A 15,638-nucleotide genomic window follows, 5' to 3' on the forward strand; every position below is an offset into this window, starting at 1 on the left:
ACATTGCATTGTCATTGAACTGATTCATCGCTCGCACTGCTACAGCCTTATTCGGGTGGTGTTTCTCTACAAAATTTTTCACCGTTTCCCACATCTTGCACTTCTCCCGGATCTCAGTTGAAGTGAGAGATTCCATTGACTTTTCCCTGGACGAGGTCTACTCCATAACCTCCTCCTGTTGTTCGCGATGCAGGTCCATCAGTTCGTTGGTGGTCAGTTCCTGGCTATGTTCTTCCACCAGCTCTTGAATGTCCACGTCTTTCACCTCCAGCCCCATAGTCTTCCCTAAGGACACAATTTCATCAACAATCGGTGGCTCATTGTCACCAACAATTCCCTCGAAGTCATGTCCAAGAACACAGTCAGGCCACAGCTTTCCCCAAGCGGAAGTGAGAGTTCTCCTGGTGACTCCATCCCCGGCTTTATCGATGACCTTCAGGCAGTTCACGATGGGGAAATGATTTCTCCCAAACTCACGGAGGGTAAGGTTTCTTCCTTCAGTCAATTCGAAGCATCACTGAAATAGAGCTTTGGTGTATAGCTTCTTGAAGTTCAAAATGACTTGCTGATCCATAGGCTGGAGTAGTTTTGAGAGGAAGGAACTTACCCGTAACGAACTCGAATTCCTCCAGTAAGTCGTCCTCAAGGCTTCAAGGCCTGGAGGATGAGCAGGACCATTGTCCAAAACCAGCAAGACTTTGAGCGGCAGATTATTTTCAGAAAGGTATTTCTTCACTAGCGGACCAAAGACCATGTTCATCCACTCAACAAAGGTACAGGGGAGGAGAAAAAGTAGGCGCACGTGACGCTCGTATTGCGGAACCTCACTCGCTTATCAAGTTACAATTTATTTAAAATGTTTGCTCGTTTTGCAAAACACTCGCAGACCAAGTTACTTGCATTCCAAGGTTTCACTGTAATTAACTCAGTGTTGATATTTGTCTGAATAAGTTAAAATATACAGCAATTTTCCAGGTGATGCAATAAATATTATGCACTTTTATTTTCAATAATTTAATGTTATTGTTGTCCAAATAGTCAAAATGAATACAACTTGAGCTACAGATTCTCTCCAGATAAATTCTGGAACTCTTGTTATATTCCTACAGATAGGCCTAATACCTGCAAAATTGGGAAAGTTTAATGATATTTTTGGCAGAACGATACTTCTAGGAGCAGTAGATCAGTTTCCCTGTATGTGCAGAAAGAACATTCATACTGTATAGTTTGAGTTAACCTTCTGTCGGGTGCAACTGATCTAATAGGCACAAGTCACACACATTGTATCCCCTCTCTCGCTTTCTATTGGGTAGCGCTACTAGCACTGTTGAGTAGCTGCATCTTGTTTAGTTGTTTGAAAGCATAACGGTTAGTTTACCCGCATCCTTCTCTAGTGCATGCTGTGACTATAGTGATCTTCCAGGCACATTGCGCCTGATTTTGCAATATTGTATAAGGTACGTTTATTCCAAGATTTATTAATTCAGAGAAGTTATCTTACTCATTTTATAACTAAGCAATCTAATAATATATCAATAATTTTTAAAACAAGTACGCTTTGTAAGCTGGCCTATCAAGCATATTGCGCCCAATCAGGAAATTAATGCTTTTGTTTTTGATCTTTTCACAGATTTTATGTGAACAAGTGAAAAGAAAATTTATGATCTGACCAATCCTGTGGATCTTTCCGAAATAATTACTTATTTAGGAAATGATGACGATAAAGACTTCTGAATGAGGAATTTGGAGAAGAAAGAGACATCGCTTCAGAAGATGAAGTAGAAGAGCGGAGCAGGAGTGTGAGGAGATTGATGATGAAAATTCACATGCAGTTACCAATTAATTACATTCTGGGAAGGGATCAAATTATCAAGTGGAGTGATAGTCCACCAGTAAGAAGTGTACGAACGGGACCTCATAACATTCTTACTCGCCTCCTTGGGGTTATTGGGAACGCTAAGTTGGCAAAAACTGTCTTAGATTGTTGGAGAAATGTTATTTCCGACAAAATTTTAGAAAATATAGTGAGATACACAAATCAAAAAAGCATCAAAGATCATTTTTCCAGAGAAAGGAACATAAAAACCCCGGATGTTATAGAAAGAAAGGCTTTCATTGGATTACTGTACCTAGCTGGGCCTGCAGAGAAAACAGGCAGAGTCTTGAGGAACTCTGGGGGAGTAATGGTGATGGAATTGAAAAATTCGGCCTTGTGATGAGTATTAAAAGGTTTAAGACTCTGATGCGTTGCTTAGGATTCGATGATCGTGATACTAGAGCAGCAAGAAAAGCAGATCGGCTTGCTCCAGTACGTGATATTTTCACCACTTTTGTGTGCAACTGCCAGAACTCTTATAGTCTAGGGGAAAACAGAACAATTGAAGAAATGCTTTGTGGTTTTTGTGGCAGATGCCCTTTTCAACAGTTCTTACCGTTGAAACCAAACAAATATGGAATAAAAATTTATGCTCTCGTTGATTGAAGAATGTTTTATTCCTATAATTTGGAAATTTACTGTGGGAGAAAACCTTAAGGGCCTTTCCTGTTTAGTTACAAGCCAGCTGGTTGGCTGAACCCTTATTTGGTTTGGGTCATAATATAACTGCGTATAATTGGTTCAGTGGCCTGAATCTTGTCGAGGAACTAAAACAGTAAAAACTGTCCTTTGTTGTTACTCTGGAAAAAAAATTGACAACCGCCACCACAGTTTGTTGCTATCAAAGGTAGACAACAATATACTAGCATGTTTGGCTTCAATAAAGGAACTACCGTAGTGTCATACATCCGAAGACAACATAGGAATGTCATTCTTGTGTTTCACACTTCATGATGATAAATCAATCGATCCTGATTCTGGTGAGAAAAACAAGCTAAACATAATTACATTCTATAATTCAACAAAGGGAGGAGCAGATACTGTAGACAAAATCTCTGCTACATTCGATGTAGCTTGAAATATCAAGCAATGGCCAATGGTCATATTTTTAGCAATGCTGAATATAAGCGGTATCAATGCCCATGTTATCTACATCGGTAATGGATTACAACCAATGCAGAGAAGACTGTTCCTGAAACAATTGTTCTACAAACTGGTGATTGAAGAAATTACTCGAAGAAGTATGGAAACATGTTGGAATGAAAAGATTTCGTCCTTGAATAGAAGAAGAAAAAGATGATGAGTCAACTCTGGGACCATCCAAAAGACGCCGATGCATAACATGCACCACTGCAACTGGACTCAGGCGACTGTTGAAATATGAAGGCAAGAAATGTAAGAATGCAATTAGTTTGTCACATTCAAATTTTGTGTGTAATTTGTGCTACAGCGCTCCTTCCTATTGCTATTGAGAAGGAGAAGCAAATCAAGTGACATTTAAATGTTTCTACTACAGCATCCCTGTATGCCATCCATTCCCCTTCCATATCCTGAATCTGCTTACTGTGTATTGTATGGAACTTTTCACTAACCATATCCATGTATTTCCATCCAATGTTTTATCAGTCATTCTACAGTTCACAGTTTATTTGAATACTTTTTAGGTAGGCTATAAAATTTTGAGTATTATTATTAGCTGTTGTGTAAACAAAATATATGTAAGCTTCAGAAATATTATTTTGCAAATAAAATGTGATTGTTTTCAATGAAATATAATACAACAAAATGTGTATTATATTTTTTAAACACCTAAAATATTGTGTCATGGTTAGAAGAATGATTTAAATAAACTTACATACCTTAGATCTACAAATGCCTATTGGACTCATTGCGCCCGTTGATGTGACTTTCAGCATTGCCCCAATGGAAGATTAACCCTTTGGGGTCCAATGTCGGACTCAGTCTGACATCGTTAATTTTTAATTCCGGTCCTATGTTGGATCTAGTCCAACACAACTTTAAGGTTATATATGGGGCAGAAATGGCGCCGAGCTTTACGCAGTATACAGCCTTGGCATTTCTCTGTTTCCTACTGCCATCAGCTGTTAATTTCTTTAAGCTGAATTGTGTTTTCTTTGGAGATAGTTCCTCACTGTCCTGCTGTGTTTACTTTCGTTATCAACATGGTGTACATCAGCCGCGGCATGGAGCCTGATGATTTGTTGATGGTTTCTGATACCGACATTAGTATTTCCGAATCTGAAAATTATATTTTGAGTGAGGAGGAGGAAATTGAGGCGGAAGATAGTGGCGAAAGCGGTAATGTAGGGGGTGGGAGGGGTCGATCGTGCTGATCACTACTGCTCATCTTACAGTTTTGTAGTGAAAAGCCTGAAGTGGTGGAGGAAATTATGCTTCTGGGTGCTGGAGATAGCTTTGGTGAACAGTTTTCACCTATATAATTTTCAACAAAATGCAGAATATAAGCCCGAGGTGAATCACAAGACTTTCAGGGACCAAGGTATCATGGGGCTTGTTGGGGACGTTAGGAACAAAAATGTCCATAAACGCGGCCGACGGAGCAGCTGTGACGAAGAATTTTGACTGAACAGGAAGCTACACATCATAGATGCTTGTGATGACAAATTAACCAAGGACTGTGCTGTGTGTTCCGACAGGAAAGCGAAAGGAGGCAGAAAGGAGACATCCTTTTTTTGTGAGACCTGTCCAGTGAACCCAGGACTACACCCGAACAAATGCTTCTGGAAGTACCATACTTTGAAAAAATATCTCTGATAATGTGGTTAACTTGACTGATAATGAATAAATTTGCAATTCATACTTTTAATGTAAAAATTCAGCTTTTTACTTATGTATTTCCTTCCCTTTACTTGCCTAATGTTAAATTGGACCTGTGTAGGATGCAGGCAGGAAATCAATTGGACCCCAAAGGGTTAAGGTAACAAAAGTGTACATCTAAGATTTATTGCTATAAATTATCTGTCCCGGTTAGTATTGACCAGCGGGATCTGGACCATTATTACAAAATTATACTTTTAATTTAGATTAGATATAAGTTACAGGCCAGCCCAGGAGTGTCTGCCTCTGACCTGGATGCTCCAGATTTGATTTGATTTTAATTTTGTACTTAGGGTGTCATGAGACAAATTGAAGAGCTATCTAATATGAGAGACAGTTGACTTGGTCAAGGAAGCCAAGCGAAACAACTGAAGATGTCATCGCTCTTACCACATGGCAAGCCAAGACTCTTAATCAGTGAGCTATATGAGCCATGTTTACATATAAATGAAATTCGAACTATTAAATTATAATTTTAATAATTAATAATAATGATTATTATCTTTAGAATAAAAATTATTTAATTTTGTCTCATTTCACATGACACAAACCCAGAAGATGGTGTTTTATGATAATCCAGTTGTGATTGGAAGTTAAGATTGTGCTTTTTATAACAAATGTGTGAGATTCTTGCCAAGCTTCATTCCTATGTATTAAAAATTGCAAATAAAAATTTGAAATCTTACACAATTGTTCTCACCTACCTATGAACTAGCCTAGTTCTCTTCTATACCAAATGTAGTTGTGTTTGGCTGAACTATTAAAAATCATACCACCTTAAATCTTCAGTTTATAAGGAATCCCTGTCTTGCAGGATAGGATTTTTGATGGTGAATTCAAAGAAGTGAGGTGATAACAAGATTGATATAGACCAAGGAGATAAGTTGAAAAGGGCTATTATTTATATGAAAGAAAGTGATTTAAATAATATTTGTGCAAGCATATTCCATTGCCTTTTATGTAAAATCAAACTTTATCATGATTTTCTTTGGAAATGCTTACAAATCAGTGTGTATCTCTGTCTTTCTCCCAATGATTTGTATTGTTTGTTTTGATAGGGATTCCGTAAAGCAATCTCGTGTCATTATGCTGCCTCTGAATGTGAATATATTGATGTTCGAGGAACTACACAAGAGAATATTGCCAAGGAGGTAGAGGAAATGGCAAAAGTCAAAGGTTTTGAGATAGACTTCAAGGTAAGATATACAGTTTTAACTCAAAAGACCAGTTGAAAGTACTCATTAGATGATAATAGAAATAGCAGACCATTATGTATATTGTTGAGATGTTATTGCAGAATGGCATTGGCATTGGCTTCTTACCAAAGTAGCCAATGTTTGAATTTCGGCCAGTGCATATGGAATTTTTGAAGTGAATATTCATGTTCCTATGTTTGTACTCCTCATAAAACTACATGCTTGCTTACTTTTTATATATTACATCATTCAGTACTTCTAGATAAGCCAGAATAGATACTGTGCTGGAGGTGGATTTCCATCTTATATTGTTAAGATTCTTATTGATGGCGGCTATGCGTTCATAAGAGATGCCACTTTTTATTGAAAAGGGCTCAGATGCAACATTTTTCCATTGAGGTCCAGTTTCATTCTTATTGATTCTATTGTGTATGAAAATGCTATGATAATAAGAAAGAGGAATTTTTAGATTTTCCCTTGGGTATGTTAACTAAATCATGTAGATCTGAAGTTCTCTAAATTACTTTGAGTAGTTTCAGACATTATTATTGAATTGATGCTTATCTCATCTTTTTTCATGATAACATTTTATTACAATACTTCAAATAGTTTTAGACAAATTTTATTATTTCAGTGGTGAAACCAAATAGATGACTCTGTTAGTCATCCTCTCCACTGCTAAGTCTTTATGGTACTCAAAATATTTCTGTAGAGTGGATCTTTTCATTGACGAAGTGACCTGTGGTAACTTTTGTATTAAGCAGAATTCTCTCTGTGTTTCAGGATGCCTGGAAGTATAGATGTCGCATTGCTCGAGGTGTTCAGGTAAACCTGTGAAGATGTGTACTACATTAATTCCAGAATGTTACTATGGTGTTCCACTGTGTAAATATGTATTTTTATGAGACAGATTATGTACTTTTGTATTATACTGTATATGAGTGTTATTTGATGTGGTTAATATTGTCCCTTCTCTGGCAAACTAACGAATCTGCAAATGGTCAAAAAAGAGCTCAAAGAAGAAGTGATTACTCGTGTCAAATCAATTTGTATATTTTGGTTTTGTGTGTTAGCCATACAGAATGAGCTGCAGATATGAGACTTTGTCAAAGAGTAGATATTATATAAATAATAAATCTAGACCAAAACTTTAGAACTGCAGGTTCCCTTATTCATCAGTTTCGCTACTTTACCATAGTGGGGACGATATGTAAAAGTTGTTATTTTGAAAATGAGGTGCTCTCTTCTGTAATGCATACACATATTTCAGATCAGTCTCTAACCATATTATTTTGGCAATAAAGAATTATTTGAAAGTTTATATATGATTCTGCATAATATTTAGACAACCTCATTAAACAGCTAAGCTGCTGTGTAATCTATGTTATGGTGGGGTTATTACATGGTGTGCTGACTGAGGCAGTTAGTTGTAGATGAACTCCCATTGACCTTTTCACTCTGGTGGACCGCTGTGGCAGTTGGGGAAGCGCCTTGCTGTCCATATATCCTGTGGACTACTGGGCGAGTTGATCGTGCGGTTAGAGTTGTGCAGCTGTGAGCTTATATCTGGGAGATAGTGAGCTCGAATACTACTGTTGGCAGCCCTGAAGATGTTTTTCTGTCGTTTCCCAATTACACACCAGGCAAATGCTGGGGCTGCACCTTAATTAAGACCACGGCCACTTCCTTCCAACTCCTAGGCCTTCCCTATCCTATTGTCGCCATAAGACCTGTATTACAATTTATTAAAATTCGTATCCACCTTATTCAATACCAAAAATGTTGTTAAGATGAAATTACAACATGTATATTTATTTTATCAGGACTAGTTTCGACGCTTTATATTGCGTCATCATTAGCTAATATACACTGAAAACATTGGCAAACATATATAAGTTTATCTACGTCATACACATTATAAAGACTATGATAAAGATTTAAAAACCATATTATAATTATACTATTTCCGAGTCCATATTTTCCAAGAATTGCAATTATTAAACTTTGGATTGCTAAAATCTGATGTAATTTGGTTTAAATAATCATTAAAATTAGACAAAACTAATAATAAAATCACAATCTTCTTAAAAACATTCACTTTGTTTGACGTTTTTTTAAAAATGTTTTTGTAGAACCATATTAAAACCATTCAATAAAGTCCTCAGGCTATTGCTATGTAGTGAATATAATGTCGCAGAATAAGATTAAACAATCTTCTTAAATGACATTGACACTGTTTGACACTTCAAAATCTTTTAAAACCATATTAAAATTATTCTATGAAATCTTCAAAATGTTGAAATGTGGCGATCGTGAAAAGAGGCGGACTCAGAAGCCGGTGCTTTATGAAGTTACCAATTATTTCATTCTCAGTTCAATGCGGACCTGAAATAATATGAATATATTAACCTTCACTTTAACTGAAAAAGTGTGAAACTTTACGTCTTATAACATGTGACTCACCTCGTGAGATCGCTGTCCTTGTGTCCTTGCAAAGCACCGTGTAGCTAAGTGAACCTTGTTGTGTCAGCAATCCAGTGTCCAAGGTTGGTTTTGGGTCAAAGAGGGGAACTAGGGGAAGGAGGGAGGAGCAACTGAGGGGCGGCAACCTGTTGGAGCTCCGGAGGGCGTGATCTTGGAAGGCAGTATGTAAAGCTACTGTGCATAATATGAAAAACCGTCTTATTGTCCGGTATATGTATATTTTTAAAAAACTCAATAAGAAAATCAAAAAGAATATTTGGTTTTTTGGAAATTTCATTTAAATTAAAATTTGGATTAAAATACTGATCTAAATGTATATAACATCCGTAACATCCAGCAAATTACCTTTCCCTAAGCTCTCCAAAATTTCAATGTCTTGTCCTATAGAAGTGAATTTATGTTTTAGATCATGTACATGCTGGCCTACCGCTGAAAATCTGTTATATTTTATTGCATTGAAGTGTTCTGTGTATCTAATTTTAAAACTGCGTCCTGTTTGGCCTAGATATGTACTATCACAATCATTGCATTTAAATCTGTATACTCCCGATTTGGTATACGGGTTCGACCTATTAACCGAATTCACAATTAAGTATTTATTATTTTCCACCTAGTCGATACAATGATTGCTTAAGGCAATTTAATGGTTAAAAGTGGTACATGTTTCGTATTTTATCAACATCTTCATTAACATAATTTTAAGGTCACTTCCTCTTAAGCATTACTTTGTCAATTTTATATATTTTTCATCTAAACAGTGTTATGTGGCTGAAGATGTTGATAAAATACGAAACATGTACCACTTTTAACCATTAAATTGCCTTAAACAATCATTGTATCGACTAGGTGGAAAATAATAAATACTTAATTGTGAATCTATTGAAGTGCAATACGGACCATGAAACTGATTTTATGTAATCTATTAACCGAAGTTGCATTGTGCAGTACTATAGTATTATTATTATCAGTGCGAAATGAAATTTCCATGTTATGTTTTTTGAAAATATTAGTAAACTTATAAATATCTTTGTTATAAGTAAAAGTTGCAAATGTCTTATGATTGGGTTTGTCCTTGACCAAAGCGGTTTGCAATCGGAATTTAAACTTGTTAATAATACGGTCAATAAAGCCTTCACTAAAACCATTAGCCTTAGCTATTGAATGTGTTATATTGAGTTCTTTTTTCAAATTATCTTTTGTCATAGGAATCTTAAAGGCCCGTTCTACTAAACTATTATATGTAGATCTTTTTTTGACTCTGTGGATGTTCTGAGTCCTGTCTAATAGTGACTGCTGTTTGTGTAGGCTTTCTAAAAATACTATACTCAAAAGCAGAACCCGATCTGTTGATTTTTAGGTCGAGGAAATTCATTGACTCCAACGTGAACTTAATCTGAGGGTCAATATTGTTAAGTAAATCAAGAGTAGCCTTTGCATCTCCAACACTTTCGTCCAAAATTACTAATGTATCGTCTACAAATCTAGCCCAAAACAATATATTATCAAAGACTTTGTCATTCTTCATCATGTATGTTTCCAAAGCATCCAGATAAATTTCTGCCAAGATTCCCGAGGCCGGCGATCCCATTGCCAAACCATCTTGTTATGGAGGGCTGTTATATACATTTAGATCAGTATTTTAATCCAAATTTTAATTTAAATGAAATTTCCGAAAAACCAAATATTCTTTTTGATTTTCTTATTGAGTTTTTAAAAATATACATATACCGGACAATAAGATGGTTTTTCATATTATGCGCAGTAGCTTTACATACTGCCTTCCAAGATCACGCCCTCCGGAGCTCCAACAGGTTGCCGCCCCTCAGTTGCTCCTCCTTCCTTCCCCTAGTTCCCCTCTTTGACCCAAAACCAATCTTGGACACTGGATTGCTGACACAACAAGGTTCACTTAGCTACACGGTGCTTTGCAAGGACACAAGGACAGCGATCTCACGAGGTGAGTCACATGTTATAAGACGTAAAGTTTCACACTTTTTCAGTTAAAGTGAAGGTTAATATATTCACATTATTTCAGGTCCGCATTGAACTGAGAATGAAATAATTGGTAACTTCATAAAGCACCGGCTTCTGAGTCCGCCTCTTTTCACAATCGCCACATTTCAACATTTTGAAGATTTCATAGAATAATTTTAATATGGTTTTAAAAGATTTTGAAGTGCCAAACAGTGTCAGTGTCATTTAAGAAGATTGTTTAATCTTATTCTGCGACATTATGTTCACTACATAGCAATAGCCTGAGGACTTTATTGAATGGTTTTAATATGGTTCTACAAAAACATTTTTAAAAAAACGTCAAACAAAGTGAATGTTTTTAAGAAGATTGTGATTTTATTATTAGTTTTGTCTAATTTTAATGATTATTTAAACCAAATTACATCAGATTTTAGCAATCCAGAGTTTAATAATTGGAAGTCTTGGAAAATATGGACTCGGAAATAGTATAATTATAATATGGTTTTTAAATCTTTATCATAGTTTTTATAATGTGTATGATGTAGATAAACTTATATATGTTTGCCAATGTTTTCAGTGTATTAGTCCTAATAAAATAAATATACATGTTGTAATTTCATCTTAACAACATTTTTGGTATTGAATAAGGTGGATACGAATTTTAATAAATTGTAATCTTGGTTCAATATGGACGAATAATGAAATTTATATACTTAACATAAGACCTGTATGTGTTGGTGCAACGTAAAAAAAAAAAAAAAAATCCTGTGGACTGCAGTCACACGGAAGCGATGCCGTATGACTGGTGGAGTGCTGTAGCAGTCGTGGTGTTCAGTTTATTCAGTTTATCTGTGCCTCACTACGGTAGACTGCTGGAGATGTTTGACTTTCTGATATCTAACAGTTGTCTTGGGAGTCTGTAGTGGCTAGTAGTCACTAGATGAAGGGGCAATCAGTTTAAACATAAAGGTACGGGCGACCTTCTCGCTTGTCACTGGCTGCCTAGTTGCTGTTCACAGCCAACGTGCTAGCGCTTCTATAAGTAGCTTCAGAGCGTTCTGGTATGGGTTCTGATTTTGAAGAAGATGAAGACGTAAAGGACTTAATTCCACTAGTGCTGTTTCCATCACCTCTGGTCTAAAGGGTAGGTGGAAAGCTTTGCATAAATGAAAATATAGTAGATCCCATGTAAGTGCAGTTACTAAGGGAGCAACCTAACTCTTTCTTCCCTATTAGCACTGATGGTAGTGATTTTGCCAACCATACAGTGCAGGGACCCTGCTTGTGGTACACCTTGCAGTTAAATTTCAACTCGCATATTGGCAGTATCTACCATGAGCTGTTTGATGAAGAAATACTGCCAGCTTTCATGTTGTGAAAGTCACTGGTGCACTTTACAATGAAATTGATACTTTTTTTTTTTTTAAGGATTGTAAATCTGTTAGGATAATACTAGGTAAAAGGAATTGTGATATATTCGAATAATGTATTTAATAGCCCAATTCAAGTAGAATGACAGATGACGTTTAGGAAGCAGTGGTGTTATTATTTTGTCCAAGTTGTATTTACATTTTCATTGAAATGTCCAAGAAACAAGAAAAATCTCTAAGAATGCCTCCAAAAACAAAAGCGGAATTATCTGCTCTACAAAGATCACTTCAAGAATCTATTGTAAGCATGTACAGTGGATTGAAAATATAGGAAGATGACATGTAAAATAATGTAAACCAGTAGTCCTAATAAGAGTTGCTAAATTGGTGAGGGTAAGTGTTTTAATCTTGTTTCTGTGATAAGTTTCTACCATAATGTGAATTAGGTGAAATTTAACCAAATTTTTACTTTCATGATTAACCTAATGTAACTTTAACACATTGCTCAAATGTTATTCTTTGCATTCTGTCTGTATTCTTACTGGCTTATGACAAATGTGTATGTCTATACTAATATTATAAAGAGGAAACATTTGTATGTTTGTTTGTAATGAATAGACTCAAAAACTACTGAACTGATTTTAAAAATTAGTTCATCTATAGAAAGCTACATTGCCAGTGAGTAACATGGGCTGTATTTTATTTTCGAAACAATTCGAAGTGGGGGGTACGGGGGGGGGGGGGGGAGAGATATAAAAATAATAGGCTAATATAGGCAAAATATTGAATTTGTCGTACAAGGACGAGACAAAGCTCAATTTAATAGTCTTGACGCAAAGAACAATTCTCTGTAAACCCTAGGGCCCGAAAACCATGTTTTAAGGCCCTAAAACCAACCATTACGGAAATATTGGCACCACACTACCCCTGCTCTAGGAATCGGATAAAGTAATGAACTGCCGTAACCATGGCAACGTCAGCTCCAGGATTCTAGAGCAGCGAAATTATCTACAATAAATCACAAAAAACCTAACATGTTACAGACATGAAAATTGATATTTGAATCCCCTTTAAACATAAAAGAACACAAATATTCGTTTTCAGGAAATACACTTAAGAGGGGGCAGGGTTGGGTGTGAAAAGAAGTGAGGAAAGAGTTGAATTATTTATGAGGATCATATATCTCAAAAAATGAAGATGTTACAGACTTTAAAATTGGTTCTTCGAATCTCCTTTAAAAATGAACACACTCTTTTTGAAAAATCCACTTAAGGGGGTGAAAAGAATAAAAAAATCAGGTGAATTTTTAAAATGAGTATCTTCTTCTTCTATCGCTTTACCCACACATGTGGGGTTGCAGGTGCGAACTGTGTTGCACATGTGGATTTGATCCTGTTTTATGGCTGAATGCCCTTCCTAATGGCAACCGTATGTGTAGGGATGTAATCTATACTTACATACTAATATTATAAACAGGAAAAAATTGTATATTTGTTTGTAATGGATAGACTCAAAAACTACTGAACTGATTTTAAAAATTACTTCACCTATAAAAAGCTATATTGCCATTGAGTAACATGGGCTGTTTTTTATTTTCAAAACAATTCGAGGGGGGGGGGGGTGACATAAAAATATTAAAATAATAGGCTAATATAGGCAAAATTGAATTTGTCGTACAAGGACGAGACAAAGCTCACTTTAAGCCCCTTGACGCAAAGAACAAAACTCAGTAAACCCTTTGGGTCCGAAAACCATGTTTTAAGACCTAAAACCAACCGGTACTACCCCTACTCTAGGAATCGGATAAAGAAACGAATAGCCGTAACCATGGCAACGTCAGCTTCAGGATTCTACAGCAGCGAGATTATGCACGTACGTTTGGGTATAGCTGCCAACCAAAATTTATACACATATGACTTACTATATGGAAAAAAATAAACTGTTGTGTAAGATGCTCATAGCACTCCTTTGGGCGGGTATGGAAAGGGAGTGAAGTATAAAAATAATAGCTCTGGAGATCTCCGTAGTTCAGCGACCAGCGGTTGCCGACGGGCCTCCATTTTAATGTACTGGCTTAGGTTTCAGCATTTTGCGGATTCTGTTACCTGTAGTTTAAACTATTTTCTATCAAATCATGGAGTAGTAGGATCACTGATATTATTAGTGCCGATATTTTGGTCCACTTTTACGATCATTGTAACCATGAAAACAACCTATATACTCTACACAATTGTCAAGATGCCCATGACTTGAAAAAACTTCTCAACTTTTATACTCAGATTCATATATGATGTGCGACATGAGTGACAAGCCCAGAGAATTATAATTCTCGATAATTATAGTAGTTTCTTTTATGCATCGCGTATTTCCTTGATAATTTGTAATAGTTATGAAATGTTGGATCAAACAAATACATTCAGTAATATTTATATTTGTGGTACTATCTAGCGGAAGTATACTTACACTAAACCTGCAGCTTTGTGAAGAGAGCAGGTATATCTAGGTGGGAATGAAGGAAAAACATGGTAGCAAAAAATCTTAGAGGTCGACGCTAATTAGGAATTAATATTTAGAGGCCCCCCATGATGAAAAGAAGAAGAAGATACACTATAATTCCAAACGTGACAAATAATTTCTATGTACTTAAGTAAATACACCAGTGATATAAATATCTAATGAAGTCAGTCAGATCGATAGTATGAGTAACTAAAGCCAGTTTCTGATAAGCCGTACGGCGAATGGGTACTTCTGCTAGTTATATATATGTTTTTGTATATTGTTACAGCATGCATTCAGTACAGTCAGGAAAGGGATAATGAATTCTAAGTAATTGGAATTGACATTCTTACTAAACAAACCATTATTAAGGCAAGATGATTTCACAAGGAACCGATTGCAAGATTACATAGGCCTGCAATTTATTTTTTTATTATTTTCTCCTGTGCCTCAGGGTTTAAAGCAAAGGCAGATACAATTCGGCTCAGTGAGCAGCTCTCCAACTCGGGCAGGTAAAGGAGCAGAGTACTGCTCTGATGGAAAGCACATCCTAGCAACTGCTTGCACTGCTCTCAGTTACAACTAGTAAACAGGCTTGAACTTGAACACTTTTATTGTGCCTAATGTCTCATTCTATGCCGTACATTTGATTATGGTGAGGAATCAAAATAAGTTATTTTGTGTATACATGTACTATGTGCTAAGTAGATACATTTAATTATATTCATTTAATATGGTTATGTGTAGGAAACAGAATTAATCATTTTGACATATGATAATTAAATGTTCCTCTGATTGCTATCTATACTCATGGAGATACTACAGGTCATCATAAAAGCTTGTTAAGGAATGACAAATGAGCAGTAGAATTTTAATGCGTAAACATAATGTACTCAGCCAGATGCTGTGGCTTTGCTTGCACCTTGACTCTGCGTATTGCCATCTAGTCTTTACAGCACAAACTATAATTCAGCTGCTCTCTGCTCTTACAGTGCTCATGCCGTTAGCTCAAGGAGTGGGGCTCTCTCATAGCCTGCCTATGGTTTGAAGGGTGTCTAAGCCTAATTTTTGTGTGTTGAATTCTAATCCACTTACCATTTTTTCCTATCACATTAAGGTTTTCTAGTCATGCAAAAAACAAAAATTTAGTATTTAGTAATTCCTTATGTTTAAGATCAACAGATGGAAAATGGGATGGGTGACTTGAGATGAAGAAAGAAATGATCTGATTGTATCTGGCCTAAGAGGAAACTGAAAACCTTTCTTATAAAATAGACCAAATTGGTCCAATGAAAGTCATAAAATGTAAATAACAAAATTATAGTGAAAAATGCATGCAACCATGCAACTCATTATTAGTTCTGAACTTCAAGCATACCTTGT

At 36.0% G+C, this 15,638-nt stretch overlaps 1 protein-coding gene across 3 annotated transcripts in view; it reads left to right on the forward strand.

Moving 5' to 3' along the window:
• LOC136858045 (phytanoyl-CoA dioxygenase, peroxisomal) overlaps positions 1-7,252 on the forward strand; it is a 63,166-nt gene extending 55,914 nt beyond the window's left edge. For all 3 annotated transcript variants that reach the window (XM_067137279.2, XM_067137281.2, XM_067137280.2), the window contains 2 exons: positions 5,794-5,931; positions 6,715-7,252. In XM_067137279.2, coding sequence (XP_066993380.2) covers positions 5,794-5,931; positions 6,715-6,768 — 192 coding nt within the window. In that variant the 3' untranslated portion in view covers positions 6,769-7,252. The remainder of the gene's footprint in view (positions 1-5,793; positions 5,932-6,714) is intronic.
• The last annotated feature ends 8,386 nt before the right edge of the window (positions 7,253-15,638 follow it).

This window comes from Anabrus simplex, chromosome 1 (genome assembly GCF_040414725.1).
Source record: "Anabrus simplex isolate iqAnaSimp1 chromosome 1, ASM4041472v1, whole genome shotgun sequence".
NCBI classification, from domain to species: domain Eukaryota; kingdom Metazoa; phylum Arthropoda; class Insecta; order Orthoptera; family Tettigoniidae; genus Anabrus; species Anabrus simplex.